The sequence below is a fragment of the Amphibalanus amphitrite genome, unplaced genomic scaffold (assembly GCF_019059575.1).
Source record: "Amphibalanus amphitrite isolate SeventyFive unplaced genomic scaffold, NRLGWU_Aamphi_draft 000048F_arrow, whole genome shotgun sequence".
NCBI lineage: Eukaryota > Metazoa > Arthropoda > Thecostraca > Balanomorpha > Balanidae > Amphibalanus > Amphibalanus amphitrite.
Window position 1 is genome coordinate 1,135,046 of NW_024881544.1, and position 26,801 is coordinate 1,161,846.

Below are 26,801 nucleotides of genomic sequence, written 5' to 3' on the forward strand. Positions count from 1 at the left end.
ATCATACAAAAAACACAATAACACAATCTACATCCTATACAACCCTTGCATGCAACAGTTTACCAAATGGCTTACGTGAAAACACATGCTATAAAGTGACACCCGCGCCGCTCAGTACCAGAAGTACCAGCCTAAGATAAACTAAACGCATCACAACTACTTATATCACAAGCCACCAATGAAGCTTCTCTCAGTAAATACTGCACTGGTGAATATTTGTACATATCATGAAAAGACATGCCTACTCATACAACAACAAAAACAAGCTTACACGAAACGACACACGCATACGAATTTGATTAAAGGAACTATCCCACCTTCTAAAATGTTGTTAAAACCAGTTAAATTGTGCCCGACTTTATAGATTGGATGACCAGGAACACGGTTCTGGCATTTATTTTTCATTAAACATCTTAGGCTTCCCATATTCCAAACACAAACTTTCAAATATGTGACGTCACAGCCCAAAATTACCTCCTTCCCCAGGCCACATTACTGTCATAAAGCTGATTCTTTTTACTCTGTAGGCACCACAACAAAGTTCAGACCAAGTTTTAAGCGATTTTTCAACGAACAAACCCATTTAAATCAGAATGACTAAACGAGGTGACGTCACACTAACGGTCGCTCCATGTTGAACTGATAGGGCCTTGCGCAAGGCCCATTTTCAAATGAAGGGAACGAATTTCTTCAACACCAAGAGGCCGCGGGGGTTGCAACCTAGATAGATAGTGGTTTCTGAACCTCGCCGCAAACTTGGCTATCTCAACTCAAACCCCATGTTAAAGGTGGGATAGTCCCTTTAATCGCAATCACACTACCTATTCATGCTGTAGTCAGGGAAAGACGACGTGCATACTTCTCACGCTACGGGAGTCGAGCTGTCACTAATTAGGACATCGAGCCTGTGCGTCATATCACGAATCTTTTAAAGTGAGAGAAGCCAAAGAAAGCGCCAGAGACTCCGTGCTGTTACAAACCTCCTCCATGCGAGCCACGCAAGTGACACCTTGGGGTCGGGTGTCACGTGTCAAGTGACACCCGTCGGTTCAGACGGGCGACACGCGACGGCCTGTCCCAGGAGCCGGTAGCACCTGCAGGTGGCCGGTCCCGGCGGCAGACGGTCCCCTCCGTCCCGGTAGGTAGGCTGCCGTCTTATCGGCGGTCGGCCGGCGGCAGCAGAGCAGGTGACCGAGCCGCGCCCAGCCGGCGGCAGTCTCTGCCGACCAGACCCAGGGAGCGCTGGCTACTCCTGCCACCAGAGTAGCGGCCAGCCGCAGCAGCGGTACGGCCACCGGCGCCACAGACACCTCCGGGGGACAGCCGGCCGGCTCCTGGCAGGTGGCAGCGCGCCGCAGTGCCGCCGCCTCCCAGTGCTCCGTCTGCACGGCCTCGTACACCAGACAGGTGAGCGTCAGAGCCGCCGAGACAGCCGTCACCGCCAGGAACACCCCGAGTCGCCGCGCGCTGCTCGACGCCGTCCCGGCCGGCACCGGCGAACCGGCCGACTTCTGCAGCTGCCGACGGCTGGCGACCAGCGCAGAGGCGCCCAGCACCAGGCAGCCAGCGCCTGCCAGCAGGGCCAGCGCTAGTGGCAGCGCCAGCAGCGTAAGCAGCGGCAGTGGCCGGCGCGTCACCTGACACAGCGCCGTCAGTTCGTCGGCGCCGATGGTCTGCGCGGTGAGCGCGGCTGCCGCCAGTACAGCCGGCGCGCCCCAGCAGAGCGCGTGCAGCCGGGGCGCCAGGTGACGCAGCGCCTGCCGGCTCCAACCCCTGGCAAATCGGAGAGCCCAGACGGCAGCCAGCGCGGCCCACCACAGCGCCGCTGCCACACCGAAGTAGTACCGCACCAGGAAGGTGACGATGCACCCAGCGCTGTCCAGACCTCCGGCGGCCAGCACGAAGCCGCCGTCGGGCACTGCGTGACAGGCGGCCTTCTCAGCTCCCAGCAGCAGTCGAGTGAGCACTCCCAGAGCGCACAGCGCCTGACACCCGCAGAGGAACACCAGCGGCCGGGCCGGGTACTCGAGCCGCGCGGCGCCCAGCCACACGCTCAGTACCGTGAACAGGCTGGCGAGCAGGCACAGTGCCGACCAGGCGGCCAGCCACAGTTCGGCCAGACGCTTGTCGGCTCCTGTGAAGAGCAGATTGGCGCCGCAGGCGGATCTGCAGGCGGCCCGCGCACCGCCGTCCGCCGCGCCGGCCACTCGCAGGTAGCCGGGCGGGCAGGAGGTGTCTGCCGGCGCACCGGGGACTTCTGTCGGCTGCAGCAGACTGCTCCAGTCCAGGTGAGGGTAGCGGGCCATCAGCCGGCGCCTGTCCACTGGAGGGGGAGGTGGTGGGGGCGGCGAGGTGCCCTCACCCTCGCCAGTCGGGTACGCCATACAGAGTCCATCCCTGCGCTCGTGGCCGGCGGCCGGCAGGCGCGAACAGTTGAGCATGGCCGGCCAGCCGATACCGAAGGAGCGCAGCAGCGGCAGGCAGCGCGAGCGCACGTCAAAACAGACGGACTGGCAGCTGGGTATGGGAGCGTCGACCATCTCCGAGCACATGGGCGCGAACAGCGAGCACAGGAAGAACTTGAGCCGACTGCTGCAGTGGGAGTCCACCAGTGGCACGAACTGCTGCAGCTGCGGGCACACGGGGTGGGGGAGACGGTGTTGGACAGAGTTCGTATACACGCACAGTCACAAGAGAACATTGTGCTTTTCTCAGGTATTTATCGTTTGACCGAAGTCTGCTTGAAGTCGATTCCTTTTATACGACGCCCGCAAGGAAAACGTTGAAAATGAAACAGATACTGCCGCTCTTTCATTTTTCCCCTATACACCATTTTCGATGCATCTTAAGACGAATGAAGTCCAATTTAAAACAGCTGATTTCTGAATTAAAACAATTGACAGGCGAGTTAAAACACGTGACATTCAGCTTAAAACAACTGACATGCGATTTAAAATAAACGAAATGCAAATTAATATAAATGACATGCAATTTAATCATACAAATATAGGTACGTAAAGCTATGTTGAATAATTATGTTTTGCTGCAAATAAAAAAAAAATGTTGTGTTCGACTACATGATTATTTGTAGGGAGAAAATTGAAAGGCGCCTCTTTTTTGACGAAAGTCATTCTAAACACTTTCAAACACCGAATTACAAGTAACGTTGACAGTTGACCCAATGAACATAAAAATGCATAGCACCCGTGACCCCTGTTTATGCCCATGAGATCATGTCAGGTCACGAAGGGTATCTAGCAGGTTTTAGCGAATAACTTTGGATACAGGCATGTTAGAGCGATGAAAACGCCTTAGATTTGTTCAACTCCACGATACTGATCGGCTGATACGCAGCATGACCCTTTCCGGTCAGGTCAAGACCTTGGCCTGAGGTCAATTGTTTCAATTTGACCTTTCAAGGTCAAATTATACACCATTTTCGATGCATTTTAAGACAAATGAAGTCCAATTTAAAACAGTTGATTTCTGAATTAAAACAATTGACAGGCGGGTTAAAACACGTGACATTCAGCTTAAAACAACTGACATGCTATTTAAAATAAATGACAAGCAAATTAATATAAATGACATGCAATTTAATCATAAAATTATAGTTACTTCAAACTATGCTGAATAATTACGTTTTAGTGCAAATAAAATTAACAATGTGTTCGACTACATATTTGCAATTGTGACAGTTCGTAGAACTTTAACATAGCAATGCTTCATTGGATTAAAAATTCAAAATGACTGGCGTTAGAGCTTCCATACGAAGACATTGAATCCTACACTACATACACTCAACACTGTCCTTCTCCTTCTTAACCCGCATCCCGCTGGGGGGCCTGGATTTCCACGCCCTGCTGGGGGGGGGGTGTTTGAACACCCTTCCCCTTCTAACTCGGCTCCTGGGCCACGTAGCGATACGCGGAAGGCAGTGTGCGAGAGAGCGACAAAACAAAATGACGGAACTACTTCAGTCACTTTTTGCTCAAAGGTCAGTCAGGTCACCAGAGGTCATTGAAGGCCAAATGTTGCAGATTTTCAGGTCAAATGTCAACAATTTTTAGAAGCCGACACATAACTCGGGAACCAAGAGAGCTACAGCACCGAGGAAAGGCGCATTTGATAGCCCACTTAACGCTCTCTCTGAATATTTTTCCCATATTTGATCTAACGTCAACGTTCTAGCCTGCAGGTGGCAAAAACTGCCAACATGGACGATTTTGGCGGATTTTTTTTGCACTTACTTATGACTCAAGCTTTGCACAAGCTAAACTTTACCTGCATCGCGTTCCTCTCGTCAAGACGCATCGAATGAACTTTAAGTTGACCTTGAAAGGTCAAATTGAAAAAATGACCTCAGGCCAAGGTCTTGACCTGACCGGAAAGGGTCATGTTGCGTATCAGCCGATTCGTATGGTGGAGCTTACAAATCTAAGGCGTTTTCATAACTCTAACATGCCTCTATCCATTTGCTAAAACCTGCTAGATACCCTTCGTGACCTGACATGACCTCATGGACATAAATAGGGGTCACGGGTGCTATGTATTTTTATGTTCATTGGGTCAACTGTCAACGTTACTTGTAAATTGTAATTCGGTGTTTGAAGGTGTTTAGAATGACTTTCGTCCAAAAGAGGCGTCTTTCAATTTTCTCCCTACAAATAATCATGTAGACGAACACAATATTTTTGTTCATTTGCAGTAAATCATAATTATTCAGCATAGCTTTACGTACCTATATTTGTATGATTGAATTGCATGTCATTTATATTAATTTGCTTTTCATTTATTTTAAATCGCGTGTCAGTTGTTTTAAGCTGAATGTCACGTGTTTTAACCCGCCTGTCAATTGTTTTAATTCAGAAATCAACTGTTTTAAATTGGACTTCATTTGTCTTAAAATGCATCGAAAATGGTGTAGTTCATTCGATGCGTCTTGACGAGAGAAACACGATGCAGGTAAAGTTAAGCTCGTGCAAAGCTTGAGTCAAAAGTCAGTGCAAAAAAACTGTCCGCAAAAATCGTCCATTTTGGCAGTTTTTGCCACCTGCAAGCTAGAACGTTGACGTTAGATCAAATATGGGAGAAATATTCAGAGAGCGAGAGCGGTGAATGGGCTATCAAATGTGCTTTTCTACGGCGCTGTAAGTTGTAACTCTCTTGGTTCCCGAGTTATGTGTCGGCTTCTAAAAATTGTTGACATTTGACCTGAAAATCTGCGACATTTGGCCTTCAATGACCTCTGGTGACCTGACCTTTGACCTGAGCAAAAAAGTAAAGTGACTGAAGTACATTAGGTCCGTCATTAGGTTTGTCGCTCTTTCGCATACTGCCTTCCGCGTATCGCTACGTGGCCCAGGAGCCGAGTTAAAAGGGGAAGGGTGTTCAAACACCCTTCCCCTTTGGGGCGTGGAAATCCAGGACCCCCAGCGGGACGCGGGTTAAGACGGAGAAGGACAGTGTAGTGTAGGATTCAATGTCATCGTATGGAAGCTCTAACGCCAATCAGTCATTTTGAATTTTTAATTCAATGAAGCATTGCTATGTTAAAGTTCTACGAACTGTCACAATTGCAAATATGTAGTCGAGCATATTGTTTATATTATTTGCACTAAAACGTAATTATTCAACATAGCCTAAAGTAACTATGATTGTATGATTAAATTGCCTGTCATTTATATTAATTTGCTTTTCATTTGTTTTAAATCGCATGTCAGTTGTTTTAAGCTGAATGTCACGCGTTTTAACCCGCCTGTCAATTGTTTTAATTCAGAAATCAACTGTTTTAAATTGGACTTCATTTGTCTTAAAATGCATCGAAAAAGGTGTAGTTAAAGCGTTCGGCTCTGTGATACAAATTCATTGATATTAATTCATCTGAGTGAAGCTATTTTGCGTAGAGTAAGACGTTTACCTATTTGTGATAAAACGCTCAAAATAGATCAATGCTGGTTTGGAGAAAAATATCGCTCTGCGTTCGCATCATGTTTGAACGCATAAACAACATGCACATTGCACACCGACTACCGAGTAATCTCGATGTTCTTCTAAATTCATTTGTAAGTACCAAGGTAGCTCATGTGAAGCAATTGTTTGAACTATATAAATTAAATGATTCCCTTCTTGGAAGCAGGCCATTCAGTGTGTGCAGGAAGACAAGCATGGAGTGCTAATGCTCGGACAATGCGCCCTTGAGGCGCTACTGGTGTATGTACCTACCTAATAGATAGTTTGCCTTGTGAGAAATAGCGCAGCGTTACTATGTGATGGGTGAACTGCAAACAATCGTGATGCCTATAATTTAGCATGCACTTGCTCGTAAAATTACTGAAATCAGTTGCAGCGTGGAATGGTGCGCCAGTTATTGCACACAGGATGCTAACAATACAGAGCATATATATTTGGTAATATTGGTCTACGAATCACATCACTGTTTTGCACAAAAGTGCTCATTGCATCGTATTGCAACCGCTGTGGATGCTCGCTTCACCGCTAAACACTATTCAACTACCATTTCCCGCCACTGATGACCAAAACCACCTCGTATACGGCTTCCTGATGGATAAATAAGTGGCACCGGCCACCAGTACGCCACTAAAGGTAAACATCAGGCGTCTGACTGCTCACACCTGACCGGAGCCCCCACGCGGCGCGCTGCAGCGCTCTCCCTGGCTCCGTCCGCACCACGCCATTTACCATGACTGTCGAAACGGACAGCCAGCGCCGCGGGCAATTTCACTGAACAGATAGCGGCAGTCAACGCGCCCGCTCGCACTCAACAACTTCACAAACGAGCCAATGATGGAGAGCCTCGTTGGTTATGCATGAGCGGGGCCGGATCGCGCCGTGCTGGCCCATGCTCCAGCCGCTGAGCTGCACAGTGCAGCTGCACAGAGACCGGCCGAGCCTCGGGCGCCGCCCTCGGCCGCCGCATGAACGGGCGACCGGCAATTTATGGCTTTGATTCCGAGATTCAGCGATAATGCGCCCGTGATGAGGTGCTAGTTTGTTGGTGACTAGCTCGGCTGCAGCTCGGCTCAGCTCGGCCACCGTAACAGCGTAACAGTTATGAGTCAACACTTCAGTTAGAAGCAGCTGAATAGCGAGTCAGCATTACCGATCTGCAATCGAAGCTGCACCTCGGCCTAGGAAGCCAGTCAACATATCAGTTGGCAGTAGTCCATGAATGTGTCCTTTAATTATTGTGAAAAGGTGTAGCTTATAAGCACCCGAGCTGCCCGTTCATAACAGTATTTAGTCAAACTGACTAGAATTGTCTATCACGAAAAAATATCGTTTCTCCCGTATATATTGCTTATAATCATAATGAACGTCACCTCAAAAAGCGTATTGAATTTTAAATCGTCCGAAATTGACTGTAGGTAAAGATGACTCTCGAGAATCAATTGCATTTCGGCTTGATAGTTCACGCGGAGGTGTGGTGGCGCAGTGATACGCAGCTAAAAGCCGGCTAAAAGCAGTATTTTGCTTTCGGGAATTACATAATTTTGCTGCATTGGTTAACTTGGTTAACAAAAAGAAGTTTGCAATGACAAACACTCCAAAAGAGATTTATCATCAATAAGAATTAGGCACTGACATGGAAAAGGTCGGCTTTCTGCAGTGATTTCAATAACTGCAGCACCTACCTATGGTTTTACGAAATGTCGGCCCGTGCCGGGAATAACATTTATATTGTTGACAATAACCAGTAGCGGCGGAATCATAGTTATTATTTCTATAGTTATACCTTCAATTAAGGGGGGGGCACTGCCGACTTTTGGTCCCATTCTTTCCATGCAACGCCCATAGGGCTAATGTTAAAATGTCAAAATCAAAGGGGGGCACGGTGCCCCGGTGCCCTCCCCGTTCCGCCGCCTATGACAATAACATTTATATTGTACATTGTTACTTGCAAGCAATAAATATCATGGTCTAAAAAGAAGAAGGTCGTCAAAATTCAATAAACGAGCGTCATTTGAAAAAAGGCAAAGCAATATTATTGACGAGCAAGCCAGAACAGTGAGCGAGGAAGTTTAGGGGAAGCGGGGGTAGCACCGCCATGTGGGAAACACCGCCATCCTCTCTATCGGCAAAACTCTGAATTGTAAATGTAAACACCCGCCATTTCGGTGTCCGGACGGAAACGGGACGCCGCGTGAGGTAGGTTTCGCTAAGATTTATTTGATTTTGAGATCGCAATTGCCCATTTTGTGAATTTCAAACCATCGTTGTAATCATTTGGCATGTTTGAGCAGCAAGTAAGTGGTCATTTCAAGTCAAAATGCCTTGATTTTTACGTTAAATTTGAGGGCATGAAGTGCTCTTTGTTGAGAAAGGAATTACAGAAGAATCGCGTCCCGGCTTGTTTTGCTGTCGGGGCGTTGCCGGTCCATGACTGTGAGTGGGGTAACACCGCCATGCTCGGCGGTGCTACCCCAAGGGGTGGCAAAATGGATAAAGCCGCAATGATGGTTCACTCAGCTCGGAGAAGAGCTTTAGTTAGGCCGCAAACGTCGTCTGTGTTTTAACCTCACGTTTGACTTCACTGGATGTTTCGAAATAAACGTGAATTTGTCATGCTTTGTATGTAATATTGTCCGCAACAAACAGTCTGATCTGTGACAAACTAACAACCAATTCTTGTGTGTCTTATATGAGTTTGAGTTACTATTTCAGACAGCAGTAACGCTTCCAAGGGTGGCTGTCACCGTAAGGCCGATCTGTGGATAACATCGCCATCAGTGGCGGTGCTACCCGCACATTTTTTGGAGGACGAAAAATGCAGGACTTGTTTTCGACGTCTGTAAAGTAGCGAAATTTTATAATGGAGCGCTGGAAACTATGCCAACATGTAGGAAAACATTCCTACTTTCACATGAATGCAAAAGAGCTTCGTTTTTACTACGCATATCAGCTCGGCGACCAGAAATGCTTAAGGTGGCGGTGCTCCCCCCGCTTCCCCTATCTATGGTTTGACGGAAAAATATCTTGGTATGAGTAACCCAGCATGACCCGGCCCATCCTCACCATGCTTTTAAGAGGCTTGACATCTCGGCAACCGCTCGACCGTTTGACAAGGGGTCTTCGGCATCAGATATTCCATCTCTTAAATCATGAACTCAGCTACTTTTGATCCATGTGTTTTACGACCACTGCACGCGCCACGTGCAAAACGAAGGTGTGTGAAATTTGCAACGATGTAAATGATTCGGCGATATATACCTGGGCCGATCGCACTAAAACTTGGCATGTATAGAGGCACACATTGGGCGATCATTCCCATGTGTCTCGGTTGGGGTGCTACTCCACGGTTGGGGTGCTACTTTCTACAGGGTCCGGCATAAGTTTTGCCAAAAATTGTGCTAAGTTGCTATAAAGGCAGCGATTCTTTTAGCGTTCAATGTATTCCTGCCATCAAAAGAGATTTGCGCATGAACGCAATTTGGCATGCTGGCAACCAGGTTGTGCAGCACAGACGGGCGACGGCTTGATTTTCGACCATGCCCGTTTGAGCTGTAACGGCAGGGCGCCGAAGCAGGCCACCGGCTTCTGTTTGTCCAGGTCCTGCTGGAGGATAGCCCAAAGTTCCTCGATCAGTATTTGGTCCAATCGGTAGCCGGCTAAAACCTCCTTCCTTCAAAAGCCCGCGGCAGGTTCGATTCGCACCACCGCTAGGCCTTGACAGAGCGATGAGCTGGCGCGCCGTCCTGCATGAAAATGCATGTCGACCTGTTATCGACCACGCGCTTCAACTTAGAACCGAGTCGTTGTAGGGTCTTGTGGTGATGAGCCTCAGAGGTCTCTGCCAATAGCGATTCACGGCCCTGTCGGGAGATGGGATGGCCCTTGTGCGTAAGCTGCTTAGCAACTTTTGTCACGAGCTGGACCCTCTTCCAGGCTGATCCTTTTTCAATGCGATTTCTGTCACGGTCGAAAATCGAAATGGTGGGCGAACACCCGATCTGGGACGATCAGCAACGCTGCCAGCGGCAGTATGCATATCCCACCAGTGCAGCGTCGGACCATAAGCAGGCACATGTCCCAACTGCTCAGCAATGGCACGTTGTGTCATTTCGGCCTGGAGCATACCGACTGCTTCATTTTTTTACCTTCATTTTCTGATTTTGGACATTTCTGACCAGTTCATTTTGCGACAATGCGGCCGTTCGGATGGACAGTCTGTGTGAAACTGGCCTATGTAGCTCGGTGACCCGTGACCCGAGGTCCGTTCGTGACCTCATGTCCCGCGGTTAAGGACCGTGCAATGCAGGGGGCAGCCGCTATCCCTTAGGGGTAGAAACGATTAGCAAACGGAAAGTGTTGTCATGGGTAGAGGACAAAACTTTTGCCGGACCCTGTAGCTGGCCGATTGTGTTCAACGGCACGTTGTGCAGTACACAGACCAGCGAAAAGGGTACAGAGTGCCGCTTCGCTATATCAACGGAACGTCTGGGCCGATTGCGCTCAATTTTGCACACCGCTAGAGGCCGATTAACATAGGGTGCCGTGCACAAGTCAGTCAGAAGTAGGTACCCCCACGCAGTTCTGCCGCGCAGGGCTCACTCTCGCGCTCGCCCGTTTATTGCCCTATAACCCTCGCCGGACCTATTGGTTTTCTACATACGCGCCGGCCGAGGGGGGGGGGGGCGGGTACGACCCCCCCCTCGCCGTTTAGCCCCTGGTGGAGCTAGCGCGTCGCGGAAAAAACGAGCGTGTGCGCCGTTACGAGACGCAGAGATTGGTACCCGATTTTAAGGTCCTAGGTCAACCGGTGACCTCTGAGGTCAGGTCAAGTGCCCCAAGGTACGGTTCAGTTTTTGGTGAATAGCTTCGCAAAAAACGGCCGCAGAGCGCCGATTTTGGCAGCAATGTGTTCGCCTCGCTCAGGCGCGTCGAATGATATACTTTTTGTCCGGGTCAGGTCAACTTGGGGTGTTGACCTCAGGTCAAGGTCAGGTCAGCACCCCCAGGTCACGAAGTTGGTCAAAAGAGGTCATGTCGCATATCATTCGATTCGGCAGGCCTTCCTGAGTCCATTGGTGGCTTTCGCGACTCGCTAGCTCAATTTGATCAAGAGTTATTGACGAAAAACTAATATGACCTTGATGACGTCATAAATGACGTCACGCAAGGTCAACATTGCAAAAGTGACGCATCTAACCTTGCAAGGAGTGCATCAAATCACGATTCTGTGTGCTTGAGATAGTTGGAGATCGTTACCGGCGCCAGAATAGCAGTTTTCATTTTTCCCCATTGACTTATAATGGTGAGGTCACGAAAGGGGCATTCCACGTCAAATCAAACACCGAAATCCGTCATCCCCTTCGATTTTTCTGAAAATTTGTAGACAGACTGGGCATGGCTCAAAACTGAGTTACGTATAATATTTTCGAAATTTGATAAAGTATCGCTGAGATATAGGTCATCGAATATAGCCAAAAATGCCACACATCAATTTTTTAAATGTCTATAACTCTGGTTCCTTTTCTGGTATCAAAATGATATTAACAGGGTCTTGTAGGCAATTAATAAGGCTTTGATTTTTAATTATAAAATTAAATTGAAGTGACCTTGAAATGCATTTGACCTTGAATTAAAACATAAAAATTTAAATAGCAAAAAACACGTCACCTTCGATTTGGGTAATTTTTACATATTATGTCCGTCACAATGTTCCTAACCATCTGTGAAAAAATTGGAGTGGGCCATTCATAACTCTCGCGGCAAACGCCGTTTTCATGCATCAACATCACGCAACCGCGCGTGACCTTGAAAGACAGAGTCAAGACATGCTTGCTTGTGTACACTTTCTGAAATGAATGATTGCTGATTAGTGATATCCCAAACTCTGCGAGAATGGAAAAACATAGTCATCGTAGTCAAGCATTCAAGTTCCATAGTAAAAGTGTCTCAGGCAAACGGTATTTTGCGGTGAATTTTGAGCCGTGTGGAAATGCATCATGAAGCCAAAAATTCAACGAAAACATTATCACGCAACGATATCTTCACGCCTTTTTATCCTCACTATACGAAAGAATATACATTTTTGAGTATGTATGGGGAATTTCTAGTTAATCCAATAATAAATATGGCAGTTAGAGACCTGCTAAAAGTAACATGTCGGCGGCTGAGGCGGGATCGGCCGACGCGGGAAACGCAGCAATCACAATTTGGTGTTTACACGTTCATATTTCAATTGTTTACCAACCGATTTTCAAAATTCATACACCATAAGATTGCCTGTACATTTCTTAGTCTTCTCACAAAATTTGACGCAAATCGAACGTAATCAGCGGTAAGGAGCGCGATGTAAAGACGGAACCGTTCCGTTCCGTCCCGGCACAGTCTACAATTCAGGCGGCGGCTAGCGGTCGGCGCCGGCTGCCGAGTCGCCGCGGCGACAGGATGTTCACTTTACACCGCTATTACTAGACCAGTTGTGAACCGATTTTCTTCTTGCTTGCACGATGAGATGTGCAATTCAATTTTGGGCAGGTAGCTTTAATTAATTTCGCATTAATACTATGAGATATTGGCGAAAAACAGGAGGGGTGGGGCGAAATTCACTCTTGCCCCTCCACTGCGCGTGCTAACATACGTTTGCATATGTGCCATTTTCTTCAAAACTTATGAATGGCCCACTCTAATTTTTTCACAGGTTGTTAAGAATATGGTAGGCAATAAAATATATGAAAATTAGCCAAATCGAAGGTGACGTGTTTTTTGCTATTTCAATTTTTGTGCTTAAGAACAGAGTTAAGCATATTTCAAGGTCATATATTTAAGTAGGTGCAATTCTAAACAAATGCTTAAGAAATTACCTAAACAGTAAGGTTTATTTCATTCAAATCAAACAAGTACAACCATAGTTATGGTCGTTCAAAAATATAAAGATGCAACATTTTGTAAAAATTCGATGCCCTATATTTAGAAGACCTGTGGTCAGAATGTGCAAAAAACATCAATGTAATGTTCGGGGCGACACAGGAACTCGCTCACAAATTTATAATGAAATCGCTGATGGTAAGGTGCAAAACAGCCGATTTTTGTTCGATTTGACGTGGAATGCCCCGAAAATGACCTGACCTCATATGACCTTTAGGAAAAATCCGAGATATACAAGTTGTGAGACTCATAATGGATACTAGATCCTGCAAGTTTCATTTCCCTGTGACATCTCATCTGGCAGTGAGGGCGTTGCGAAGTTGCGACATCTGAAGACCGTGCAGAGGTTCACTTATGACGTCATAGGTCAGTGACCTGACCTGACCCAAAAATGCGGTTGGTGTCAAAAGATTCGGCTTGGATCAAAGATCAGGTAGGGGAGAGTGGGGTAATTTGGCCGGTGGTGTAAATTGGCCGCCCCCACCTATACGATGTCTAATAAAAGTAAGTGAAATAACTCTAGTCTCTATTCATTTGTCATGGGTAGAAATAACTGGAGGACAAATGTCAAAACTTTGCCCCTCGTAGTTTTATTCAAAATTAATAAAACGTTAATTTCATTAGAAAATGGTAACTTTTACTTCTGTTTACAAAGTTGTATAACATGTAGTATTTGGACTAAAAACGAATTCAGACATTATAGCGCCATTCTTGGGGGTGTTCAGCGGTTCCAAGAACAATTTTATCTAATTCCGTAAAGCCGTGATGACTTTATAGACAAAAATTTTCAGAATGGCAATATGGGGTAATTTGGCCGGGACTAGCGGGGCAACTTGGCCGGTGCGCTCATGGTCACTATGCTGGGACGGCCGAGTTTTCATGGTCAATTGTACCATAAATGACATGATTCATGACCATTGACCAACTTTGACTACTTTGATGCCTTACTTCCGATTGGTCAACTGTAAGAGCATGTGACGTCATCAAAGGTAACCAAACGTTTTTTGCTAATAAATCCTTACATAAAAATGGTACAGCCGCACAAATGGTCTCATTCTGTTCAGCTCGCCAAGGCGCATCGAATGATATGCATGATGACCTTGAAATCACGTGACCTTGAGGTCAAGCGACCTGATGCAACGTGACCTGAGGTCAACCTTTGACCTTGACTTCTCAAGGTCAACACATATATCTTTTGATGCGGACTGACGAGAGAATTACGATGGTACTCGAAGTTTTGGCCCAGCTTGATTACTTCAAAAGTTATTCGTAAAAAAACTGTGATCGCATCTAGAGCCGCTAATTTGGCTATTTTGACCCGTGTGACCCCTGGGCCAACCTCCAAAATGCGGCAAATGCGTCATAGGACACACGTCATTGCTGAATCTGAAGCTGACTCGCAATATAACAGAAAATCCCGACCGCAACCTAACACCGGCCAAATTGCCCCACACCCCCGGCCAAATAACCCTGCTAGTGGGGTAATTTGGCCGCCTTGCAGACCTTTGTAATACGTTACAATTTCAATATAAGTAATTACTCTATCATTTCAAGTTCACTGTCCAGTAAAGTAAAATGAATGCGACACCTGCCAGCGTTGAGAAAATGCAGAAATGTGTCGTCAATTTTAAGTTATATCGTTTTCTAAAAAAAGCGGCCAAATTACCCCACTCTCCCCTATGCCAAGTTTCAGCTCTCTATCGCCAGCGTGTTCGGAGCTATCGCGAAAAAACCCTATGGGGGGGGGGCGGCACCCGCCCCCCCCCCCTCGGCCGGCGAGGGATAAAGCGTCTTATGTTTTTTAGAAGCACAAACGAACGGGACACTCATAACGATAGCCAATCAGACTGTAGGTGGTCATGGCCAGCCGACATAACATCCATCTATGAACTATGGCGCACGCGAGCGCGTGCTGACGGCGCACCCCTGGTCCGATCACGCCCAAATTTTAATACAAAGGCCGCCCACGCCCACAGATTTGGCATGCCAAATTTCACGCCGATACGCGGCGCCTTTCAGGCGCAATAAGACACATAAGTCATGACGGATTACGCACGCACAGACATCTTATAATTCATAAGATAGACTAACATAGACTACATTATAATTTATATCTTTAAGTGCGTGGATAATTAAATTCCACAGCTGCAGTGAGGTGAATACCTACCAGCAAACATGCCGCTATTTACCATTCGCTGCTCGACCGCGCCAGTTTTGTTGAAATAGCGTGACCTGGAGCTGTAAGTCTGCACTTGTGAACGTGCTTCGCCGTATATGCAGGTCCGGTGCAGCCGACCCATCTCCGTGACCAGACAAATTGAGAAGCATGTAGTTCCCGAGAGGCAAGTGGTCTCCCGAAAGGCAAGTAACTCCCAAAAGGACCGTTTCCGCGAGAGACAAGTGATCCGGCCTTTTGCACTCTCATCCCCTTGTGACGATAGTTTTACATCTCCAGGTGATCCTCAATAGGCAATTGATGCCATCTTTACATGATCGCCGAAAAGTGATTCACAGAGACAGTCGAATCTCTAGTGGTGATGCGATTCACCAGCGTTGATCCCTTAGCTCCTTTCGCGGTGATCCCAGCGTTTAATTACTTTTGACTGATTTGAGTGTAGCTTGTGAGATTCCTTTCGGCAGCTCGAGTCGGTGGCGAGAACGTCAGACATTTTTATGCCGACCTTTCTTTTAGATAAGTGTGCATCTTAGTGATTTCGCACGCAATAAGTGCGTTAGACGGTACTCACGGGCTAAGCACTAAGCAGGTTCATCAGATGAGCAAGTATACACATAGCCGATTGAACGTCATTGACCTGAGATGACACTAGTCTCGGGTCCAACATCAACATACTCAGGACTCAGGACTCAGGACTCTGGATGCACACGTTGAAGCCGTTCTCACTCACCATGGCTGCCGCCTCCTCCTGCGTCTCGTGCTCCAGCAGGTTGGGCATCCTGGTCACATTGTACGGCATGTCCCGGCACAGGGACACCGTGATGGGCTCGCACTTGTGCCGGCGCGGCCCCTCGAGCGCCGAGCAGCCGGCGGCCGACAGAAGCACCAACAGCAAACACAGCGCACCCATCTCTCCTCTCCGCTCAGTGTGACACGTCCGCCCAGCGCCGCGGCTGCTGCGAGACTGACCGCCCTCCGCCCGCACCCTGTACCTCACTGCGCCGGGCGAGCGCCCGGGGACGATCGGAGAGGAGGTGTAGAGGGCGCCACTGAGGCGCAGAGGGAGACACCAGGCACCCACTAGGGTCGGTAGCTGGAGGGGCGACCGCCAGAGAGCGCCGCAGGTACAGAGGGCGCTATGAGCCAGCCCTATCCCACTGTGGTATGGCTGGGTCAGCCGAGGGACCACTGCTATAGAGAACGTCATGGGCGAAGAGAGCGCTACAAGGTGCTGGCCGAAGTGTCGTGCCTATACAGAGGGCGCTAGTGAAGAGAGGGAGCCACCAGCTACAATTAGAACCTTTCTTGCAGCATGGAGGACTGAGAGAAGAAAGATGCAAGGAGCAGGTAGTTATGCCGGCAGGCGGTATGCTGAACCTACATAGTACATATGCATTCAGACAGAATGGGGCTCTTACGGCACTCTTACGGAGTGACCCACCAAAAGCCAGTGGAGTAACATGATAGAACAATTTTATTCAGCCCGCACCGGGACAGTGCCCGGTGGTCCGACTTTGATCGCAACATAGCCGTATTATCCAGGCATGGGGGGTGATACCACGTCTTCTACGTCCCAACCTTTTGGTCATTTAGTGATAAACAGCAAATGTTTTCAAAGGATTTTAACCCTCGCCCGTAAACGGTGTTTTGCCACCGTTTATTTGTTTTAGCGGAAAAGACCAACAGATTGCTCTTGTAAGGGCAAAATTGAGCGCGTCAGAGAGTGTGTGGAGCGGCGGGCCGGAGAACCAGAGTGCGCGTTAGGCCAGTCCGCCGTATGTTTGCCTCCGGCGGGAAAGGCGTGCCCGCCGGGTGAAAGGCAGCGGCTGGCCGGCACCTGGGACTCGCGGGCCCGTCTCTCGTGGCATTTGCCAGTGCGGTGTCGTCGGGGCAACATCTTTCGGTAAGCGTACTTTTCCCTCCCCCCTAAATTAATGCCGCAGCGCCCAGGCGCTGCGGAAGTCCCCGACAAATGTCCTGGATTTCATTTGGCTTTCCGACCCGCCGCAAATAGCGGTGGGCACTCCCGTTTATATCCAGGACAGTCTCACCTAAATTATATTCGTCGGCGCGGCGCGTAGCGTGAATGAGTGTGCGTTTGGAGGTGTGATATGGGTAGTGTGCGTGAGCGTAAGTGTGTGAACCATAAATGCCCCTGGTCTAACGATACGAAAATACAGCGTAATGGAATGTGAGCAAAATATTTCATTGGGGGAATGGCAGATGCCGGGCTGATACACGGTGAACGTGAACGAACAATCATACGGGCCGCTTAGTTTAATACACCCGGGTGGCAGGCGGGCATTGTAGAGTAACTTTGATTAACGTAATGTCTGTAGATGGGGGGAACCAATAAAAGGTTGCAGGTTCCGATGCGAGAAACCCCTACATAAAATGGTGCATCGACCGGGAAATCTTTCCCAACGGAGGTCCGGACGCCCGAAGTGTTCCTTCCGCCATAATCTGCGGTACGCGACAAGTGTAGAATTCCGCTCCCCGGGGTCAGTGCACATCGGTACCCGGGCGTATTTGCCGCTTCCGGGCACGCGGTCCACCGGCCCGTGTCATGCGCAACGGAAGGTCAGCGCTCCCCGGGATAAAACGCCGATCGGCCCTGTAACGCCGTGTGGGAGGTCCGGACGGAGCCCGGGTGGTGCAGAGGCGGATCCAAAGGACATGATGTGGGCGGTGATTTCCGCTCCCTTGGAAAGCTTTATCGGTCGTGCTGTTCTTACTTTTGGCTTCAATATCTTGTGTAAATTATTGCTTCCGTACTTTTCGTCACGTTCACACGCGTGAATCAGTCCAATTAAAGGGGGGCATGGGGGGACAATTTGCCACCGCAATAATGAGATGAGAGATGAGGGCAGTCGGTTCGCGCGAGACCGTCGGAGATCGGGGATGAGATCGACGGCGTTCGGCGGTGCGGAAGAGTTCGCTCGGGCGGAATGGAATCCGCTTGTACGCGAGAGGAGTGCTCGCGTCGTCGTCGGTCGCGTGCGAGCGTGCAGGTTCGCCCGTTCGGCGGAATCATAGAGTCCGGTGACGAGTCGTCACCGCTGGTGTGATGGCAACGAGGAGGTCGTCACCGGTGAGTACCGAGGGCCGCGAAATACCCCGGTATTTCAGTATTACATGTGTGGGCGTATGATTGGATCGTTTGGTGTACAGGTATGTTACGGTTGGTGTGATTGAGTTAGTGCGAACAAGGTCATGTGTGGTCACGAAAAGATGCGGAAAATTGAATTTTACTTATTTGTCATCAATTTGCTTTCATGATTAGTAATCAATTTGCTTTCATGATTAGTAATCAATTTGCTTTCATTCATACACCTGATTTAACTATGTAGCAAATTGCTTCATGTGTCGCCTGTCATTCACGCCTCATAATGAGACCATAGAGGCTTTAGACATTTCCTGCGATTGCTTGAACAATCGTTTAGACCACAGGGCATTATGTCTATAGTCTTAAGTGCAGTGCATCTTTGCTGTGCATATTAATTGCATCTTAAGATATTAACTGGAATGTCCATGGTTTTACGGGATATATATAGGCATAATCGGTGCAGTGGATCGGGGAAATTATGGTTGGGTGTTTTTAAGCGGAGTTTTAAGCGGGGATGACGATCCCTCCCGTAAAGCCGTGCACTCAGTGCACCTTGTGGCGCTGACGAGTTGCCATTAGGACGGCATCGAGGTTGTGCGTGCTTAAAGCGGGCAAGCTTAGCTCGGCAGCAAAGCCCTGATTAATTATTACCCCACGTTACACCAAGATGAGCCGCACATTCTGGCAGCTGCACCTTTTATATCCGGAACCCGATGTCAAGGTCTGGCGCAAGGCGGTGCACGCCGAGCACATTCTCCTCTTTTTTTTTAATCCAGGGAATGGATTAACGCTTACGGTTCATTGCAATTTCTTCTGATGCAAACGTAAAATGTCTTGTCAAATCTTCAATGTTATGTTCAAAGTAGTTCATTAGTTCGTTCATTCCATGCATTTTTGCGTTGTAATTTTGCTCAAAATGTGGTAGCGATACTCAACTAAGTTCAGTCACGAACCAGAAACAAGTTCTAAACAGCTTTGATTCCAGGTTTAATGGCAACATTTATTAACCAGAAATTCTTCAAGTGGAGCGCTGAGTGCTCAGTCAAATGTTCCATGCTGCATAAGTTCGTATCTTCGTTATATAGAATTACAGTTTATGATTAAATGCATTGAGTAATATCGGATGAACCCAGTGCCCCTCAACCATTTCATGGTAACTCAGTAGGACGGTATCTCTTGGACCATTTTCGGCTTCGAATTGACAGATAATCCGGAATTAATCTTGTAGGATTTTCAATCCTCTCTAAAGTGTTGCCAGGCACTAATCGTCACCTTGCCGTCAAATGGAGCCTAAATCATTTCGTAAAGTAGGAAATTTAATTTGTTCTGTATAGAAGAGCAAAACATGTGTTTATTGGACTTTAAAATGCACACTCGAGGCAAATACATTTGAATCCACGTGGCGCGGATTCTATCCGTCGCGACCGCACACGTCATATTCGAGCCTCCCACCGAAGCTGACGCGGCGGGAGGTGACACAAAGCCCTAGTTGTTGAGCCGACTCCGTTCGGGACTGCGCTCCAGCAAATTCAGCAGCACGGGCCCATCCAGTGACTTTCCTGGACGGTTATGGTCTTGGCGCTGCCGTGCGCTGCCACACCAGTAACGGGTGATTTCATATGATGTATAATATAGCATGTGCCACATTGTCAGTTCTCGCGTGTTGTACAATGCTTGTTGTTGTACAGCACGGGTTAATTCACTATGAAGCACGTGTTGTATTTCATATCATATCATATTCCTGAGCGGTGTGTGGGTGCCCGGCTTAGGCTTCACTATCATCGGCCCGAGGGCAGATCGGATTCGCCTGATTGCCGATATCCACCTGCTCAAGCAGACGGGTTGGATCCGACCCCCGTGCTCCTACACCACGCGCACCTGTCAGCGCCCGGGCCGGCGCCGGACCGAGCAATTATGGTCAAGCCGCCGCGCCGCCCGCGCAAGGGGGTGGCAGGTCCGCGGCGGGGCCCTCCCCGACCGTCCCAGAGAAGGGACGCATTCCCATCGTGATGGGATCGCGCCGCCGGCCATGGGATCGAGCCGGTCGCCACGGGTAGGCCACCCACCCGACCGAAGGCGAGAGCCGCCACATGCACGGCCGATCCCAAACGCCTCGGGGCGGGACAACCCGCGCCCCGCAGAGCGAAGGTCCGCCAAGGAGCAGCGGCGAACCGGGCCGATCCGCAATAACAACACCGGAGTCATTGGACTCGCCCGTCGCTGGCCGCCTGCTGCCGAGCACTGCACACCCCAGACGACGGTGGCTTTGTGTTGCCGATTGATTCAAAACCAATGCGGTCATTTTGATGTCTGAACGCTCTTTGATATTGACTAGTACATCATCTTGCGGCCATGCTCCATGACATCCATAATTTTGGAAGATAAGACTTATCGTTCCGAAACGGACCAAAACGAAATAATTGAAACCAAAATCAGTCAATGCGTCACCGAAACCTTCTGATTAATCGATATACGGCGCCATGGCCGCCATCATCCTCCTGGAAAGTTGATAGCAAAAAGCGCCTCTTACGGCAACAATTAGCGTAGGTATAGAAAGGGACATTCTTCATACAAAATGTTCGGTTTCATATTCTCAATGAGTGTCCCGGCCATATTTAGCAAAGTGAGCGATACGCCAAAACGGGTGTCATTCTTATAAATTCGCATTCGAACTGCGTGTGGCGTTCTATAAGTTTTGAACATCGATTCGTAATGCACAATTTGCTCCAGGTTTTGTCAGAGAACTTATTTGTTTTAACGGCAGCATCAGAGCTGAGGCAAAAGAACTCAGTGCGGTACAATAAGTGTATCGTCTGCCAATCAAAATTTAGCATCAGCAGTTCTGGTGATGTTTCAGGAGAACGGTCATTAGTGTTCTCATTTACCCAGCATTAGTTCCTTGGGAATGACTCCAGGCCCGAGCGCAGTCACCTCGGTGTGGTGTCTCCGTCATGGAAAGGCTCAACAGCCCCCGCACCCACACCACAGGTGCCGCCGTCCTCAGTCGGTCGGCAGGATGGGCCGGCGTGCCGCGCCTCGGGCGGCGTCGCTGCGCCGTTCCCCATCACTCGGTGACTAGCCGAGTGAAGTGCGTGCCGCGCGGCGCCGCACTGTGCGTAATCACGGCCGGACCCTCCCTACCGCCACCGGTACCTGATCCGACTGGACTGGCCCCTGGGCCGATTGGACCGGATACCTGGGTCGGTCGGACCGTCAAGTTGGCCGACTGGGCTGCGCACCTGAGCGAGGGGCTAAGGGTGCTTTCACCGGCCTGTGGGAGTTCGGCCGGGTTACTGACCCTCCTGGCCCACCACCATCAAAACAAGTCCACCCTCCGCCGTTCGGCTGGCCAGCCGGTAGAGGGGAGATTTGAAGGCTGGACGGGCCACAGCCGGCTCGACCTATATTTGCGTACGTTTATTTAGGAGCGCTCTGCGACGCGAGCAAATGTATCATATAACCGTACACATTGGATGGAGATGACTAAAGCAATTTAACTGTTGGGGGGAAAACGATTAGGGGAAGTTTTCGTTCAGATTGATAACTTTTGCCGGAGGAGTTTGACGCCCATTTGAATTTCAACCGCTCATTTATATTATTCCGATCTTTTCGCGCACGAACACGGGAGTGAATGGAGCCTCCGCGCGGCCTGGCCGTCTGGGATCCGGGTAGGTCCCTAACTCAGCCTGCCAGTGCCAAACAGCCCTTCCCTCCGCCGGTCGGCTGATCTAATCACCCGTCGGAGGGCCGGCCTCTGAGGCGCTGGGAGCGAGAGAGGCACCTCGCCCCTGATCGTTGAGGCAGCGTGGGAGTGCTGCCTTTGGTTATCCTCCCCCGAGGGGAGGATGGCGCAATGGTACCTGACCACCGAGAAATGAATGTTGGATTGATCAGCCGAGTGTGGATGAATGAGTGTTGAAGTAGTGTTTTTGTTATGTGTTCAAACTTCATATGCACATGTAGTTATTAGTATGCGCCGCGCGCCGCGAAAGAGAAAGAGAAAGAGAGGGTCGCACGAGAGAGTCGTGCGAGAGAGTCGCGCGAGACAGAGAGTCGCGCGCGCGAGAGAGAGAGAGAGAGAGTTGCACGAGAGAGTCGTGCGAGAGAGTCGCGCGAGACAGAGAGTCGCGCGAGACAAAGTCGCGCGAGAAAGAGAGAGAGAGAGAGAGAGAGTCGCACGAGAGAGTCGTGCGAGAGAGTCGCGCGAGAAAGAGCGAGAGAGAGAGTCGCACGAGAGAGTCGTGCGAGACAGAGAGTCGCGCGAGACAGAGTCGCGCGAGGAAGAGAGAGAGAGAGAGAGTCGTGCGATGAAGCGCCCGAGAGCGCCGATCGGCACGCGAGGGGTGGACCGCCGCCGCGCCGTGGGTCGTGGGGAGAGACGGGGCTGGGGGAGGGCAAGGCAGGGGTTTGATTGTGTTTGTCCGGGCACTGGGGAGGGATGGGTCTCGGGCTGGGGAGGGAATGTGTTTGTGCGGGCATGGGGCCGGGTAATGACTGGGGGAGGACACTTCAGTGACTAGGGAGAACCGACGAGCGGCGGACGCGTAGGAAGGAGGACGTGAGGGGAGCGAATGGACTGACGAGACCATGACTGGGGTGAATATGGGGATGGGGAGACATGATTGAGGTGAAGGAGCAATGGATTGTGAGTGAGTGAATGAATGGGGGGACATGGCCGAGGGGACGACAGAAGCGGATTGCCTGAGTGGAATAGAATAGAGAGATGTGTTGGGAAAACAAATGCAACAAAAGGGAAGGGACAAGAAGACATTGACCTCAAATTCCTGAGCTAGCAAGGGCGTGTCAGGAGCGGACTTTCCAACCGCCCAAACTAGACATTTAACGCATTTGCCCCGTACCCTCAGGTATTCTCGGTCAATGTCTTTGACGCATGGACGGACATATGCATGAGAGTGGAGAGGCAAGGTGGAGGAGCCGGGAAATGGAGGAGCAGAATGAGTGAATGAGTGAGATGGAGAGAGAGAGAGAGAGAGAGAGAGAGAGAGAGAGAGAGAGAGAGAGAGAGAGAGAGAGAGAGAGAGACCACTAATTAACATACCTAAGTGGTGGATAGTCGGGCATTGGGCCCGATTTGGGTTATGCCTGTTCTTTCGACTATGGGTAGATCAGTTCCTACAAGGTGGCGGACTGGTTCGAGGTTTCGCTATCACTAATAAAAAACCCACATTCCATTCAAAATTTATCGGACGGTGATTAAGTTATGAAAGTTTCCTACAGTATCGTGATGTTACGAGTATAAAAAGGTTAGATAATCATGTTTCAAGAGAACCTGGGTGATTTGTCGATTGTCGTAACCATATGTGCTTCTGAGTGCCGCGATGTATGTGTGTGTATGCCGCGATGTATATGTGTATGTATGTGTATTGTAAGGGCGGAATGATGAGGGGTGGGGAGGACCCTGCCCAGTGCCCGCCCACAGCCACGTCGCCCGATTCGCCAGCGCCCAGCCGCCAGCCTGGAGCCACCGGCGAACAGCTGACCTCGGCGGTACGACCGGGCGGTGGTGCTCCGCTGTCCAGCTCGCCGCGCGGGCCATCAGCCACTCCGCCGCTCCCCACGACGGCAAGTGCCGTGGCAAGTCGGGGGCGGCGGTGCTCTGTCGCAAACCTCGCCGTTCCAGCCGTCTGCCCGGCTGCCCGGAAGCCGCGGCGCACAAGAGCCGCGGCGGTACGGGCGGCTGCGCTCGGCTGCCGACCCCGCCACTCCAGCCGTCTGCCCGGCTGCCCGGAAGCCGCGGCGCACAAGAGCCGCGGCGGTACGGGCGGCTGCGCTTGGCTGCCCACCCCGCCGCTCCAGCCGTCTGCGCGGCTGCCCGGAAGCCGCGGCGCACAAGAGCCGCGGCGGTACGGGCGGCTGCGCTCGGCTGCCGACCCCGCCACTCCAGCCGTCTGCGCGGCTGCCCGGAGGCCGCGGCGCACAAGAGCCGCGGCGGTACGGGCGGCTGCGCGCGGCCGCCGACCTCGCCGTTCCGGCCGTTTACCTCGCCTCCCGGTCCACCGCGGCATTCAAGAGCCGCGGCGGGAGGGACGACGCTCTACCGCCCATCTCGCTGCGCAAAACGCCCGCTGCCCCGCCGATCCCCGCGGCTACTACTGCCGCGCCAGCTCGGGGCGGCGGCACTCGCCCACGGACCTCCGCCCGCCCACCTCCAGCGACGATAACGCCCGCGGCAGGACGGGAGCGGCGGCGCTCATACGGCCATCAGGCCGCGCTATCCGCCAGCCGTCCCGTCCAGCCCCCGGCAGTAAGACGGGCGGTGGAGCTCGGCCCGTCTCACCACGCGCCGGTCAGCAGCCTGCGGCCGCCCCACTGGAAACCGCGGTGCCAATGGCCGCGGCGGTATAGTGTGTAACGGCGGCCGGGCCGGCCGACCTGACGGCCCCGCCGGCTCTGCACAGGCTGGGATACAGCCGAACCACCTGTCGACAGCCGCCCGATCCAGAATCAGCGGCCCGGGTATCCGCGGCGGCATGTGGTCGGGCGGCAGCTTCAGGTGCCGGCCGTGCAGAGGCGCCACATGACAGCTCCCGTTGGTCGACGCCCTATACCGGTGGCGTACCAAGCTGGCGGCAGCGTGACAGGCGGCGGGCACGGCGCATCACCCGCACCCATGAACCGCCGCCGTCGCCGCCGCCACCGCCACCTGGTGGCGCGACCCCGGGACGCCTAGCGGGAGCCGTCCAACTCTGAGGCGGGTCGGGCCGGAGGAGACACCCTCGACAGCTGGCCATAAAGCTGGAAACGGTCGACTAACACCTGGCAGCATGCGAACACGCTCCATACCACCAGTGGGGGGCACCGACTGCCGCCCGAGAAGCCCCGGACTGCGGCGGTGGCGCTGAGATAGAGTGCGGTCGCCCAGGGAGGCGGCCGCCCACCAAGGTGTCCACCGTCCGCGAACACCGGCCATGGGCGGTAGCGTGCGCCACCGGCTGAGCATCGCGCGCGTGTGCTACCAGTCCAGGCGACCTCCAACCAAGGACCAGTTCATGGCGGGGGTCGAGGGCCAGAAGAGCGAGGCGATACGAGCGAGCGTGGGAAGGAAGAGCTGGCAACGGATCGGCGCTGCGAAAAATGCGAGCAGCAGGAGAAGGGCTTGGCAGGAGGGTGGCAGGCGGAATGAACAATGGGGCGATGAGCGGGAGCGTGGGCAGGGCGACCGTGCATGTAAGGCGTGGGGCGGGTGTCTGTGGAATGTATGTGGGATGTCTGTAGAATGTATGTAGGATGTCTGTAGATGTATGTCGCATGTGTTGTGTAGGTATAATGATTGTCAAGCGCGAATGAGATAGTGGAAAGGTTCTCACCCGGGGGAGTAAGGGGACCCTTTTTCACCGTCCGTGGGAGGGAGCATTATTATGTAAGGGCAAAATTGAGCGCGTCAGAGAGTGTGTGGAGCGGCGGGCCGGAGAACCAGAGTGCGCGTTAGGCCAGTCCGCCGTATGTTTGCCTCCGGCGGGAAAGGCGTGCCCGCCGGGTGAAAGGCAGCGGCTGGCCGGCACCTGGGACTCGCGGGCCCGTCTCTCGTGGCATTTGCCAGTGCGGTGTCGTCGGGGCAACATCTTTCGGTAAGCGTACTTTTCCCTCCCCCCTAAATTAATGCCGCAGCGCCCAGGCGCTGCGGAAGTCCCCGACAAATGTCCTGGATTTCATTTGGCTTTCCGACCCGCCGCAAATAGCGGTGGGCACTCCCGTTTATATCCAGGACAGTCTCACCTAAATTATATTCGTCGGCGCGGCGCGTAGCGTGAATGAGTGTGCGTTTGGAGGTGTGATATGGGTAGTGTGCGTGAGCGTAAGTGTGTGAACCATAAATGCCCCTGGTCTAACGATACGAAAATACAGCGTAATGGAATGTGAGCAAAATATTTCATTGGGGGAATGGCAGATGCCGGGCTGATACACGGTGAACGTGAACGAACAATCATACGGGCCGCTTAGTTTAATACACCCGGGTGGCAGGCGGGCATTGTAGAGTAACTTTGATTAACGTAATGTCTGTAGATGGGGGGAACCAATAAAAGGTTGCAGGTTCCGATGCGAGAAACCCCTACACTCTCAACGAGATCTCGCGATTAATGGTATATTTTTTGGTCCTAGGTCAGCATTTGACCTACTTATGACCGGTCAAAGGTCAAATTTTCGGAAAAATCTAACTTTTTCAGATTTCCGCGCCGATTGCGGCAAAACGGTAAGAGATATCGACTTGAAACCTTCACTATCGTGATCCTTGATCAATCCTCTATAGTTTGGTGTGTATTTCGATGTCATAACTCTAAAAATGATGCGTTGGGAGCATCGGAAGTCTGCAAGGTCATTTGTGCATTGGGTCACGTCAGGCGTGTGACGTCACTGACCTGACCCTGACCCAAAATGAACTACAAGAAACAACCGACGATGCCTGAAATGGATAGCAAATTCGAATTCAGGGCATCAAAATACCCCGAAAAGGCATACAAGTGCAAGAAGTCATTACAGGTCAACCGAGGTCACTGACTTGACCGTGACCTTTAGTAACCTTGAAAAGGTCAACGGACATTGTGCCAATGTCAAATCAGCCAGTTATGATTCTAAAACAATCCATCAGTGTGTCAGGTCAGTCGG

At 50.9% G+C, this 26,801-nt stretch overlaps 2 protein-coding genes across 2 annotated transcripts in view; one reads left to right on the forward strand and one right to left on the reverse strand.

Annotated features, from left to right (window-relative positions):
* Window positions 1–1,049: 1,049 nt before the first annotated feature.
* LOC122377618 (frizzled-10-like) lies at window positions 1,050–16,014 on the reverse strand. Its single transcript, XM_043357857.1, has 2 exons — window positions 15,801–16,014; window positions 1,050–2,630 (listed from the first exon to the last, which is right to left on the reverse strand). The coding sequence occupies exons 1-2, from the start codon at window positions 15,978–15,980 to the stop codon at window positions 1,050–1,052; spliced, it is 1,761 nt and encodes a 586-aa protein (XP_043213792.1). The 5' UTR covers window positions 15,981–16,014.
* Window positions 16,015–17,525: 1,511 nt separating this feature from the next.
* Window positions 17,526–26,801, forward strand: part of LOC122377669 (lysophospholipid acyltransferase 1-like) — a 33,716-nt gene continuing 24,440 nt past the window's right edge. The window contains exon 1 of the mRNA XM_043357981.1: window positions 17,526–18,161. The gene's annotated coding sequence lies outside the window, so the exon portion shown is untranslated. The remainder of the gene's footprint in view (window positions 18,162–26,801) is intronic.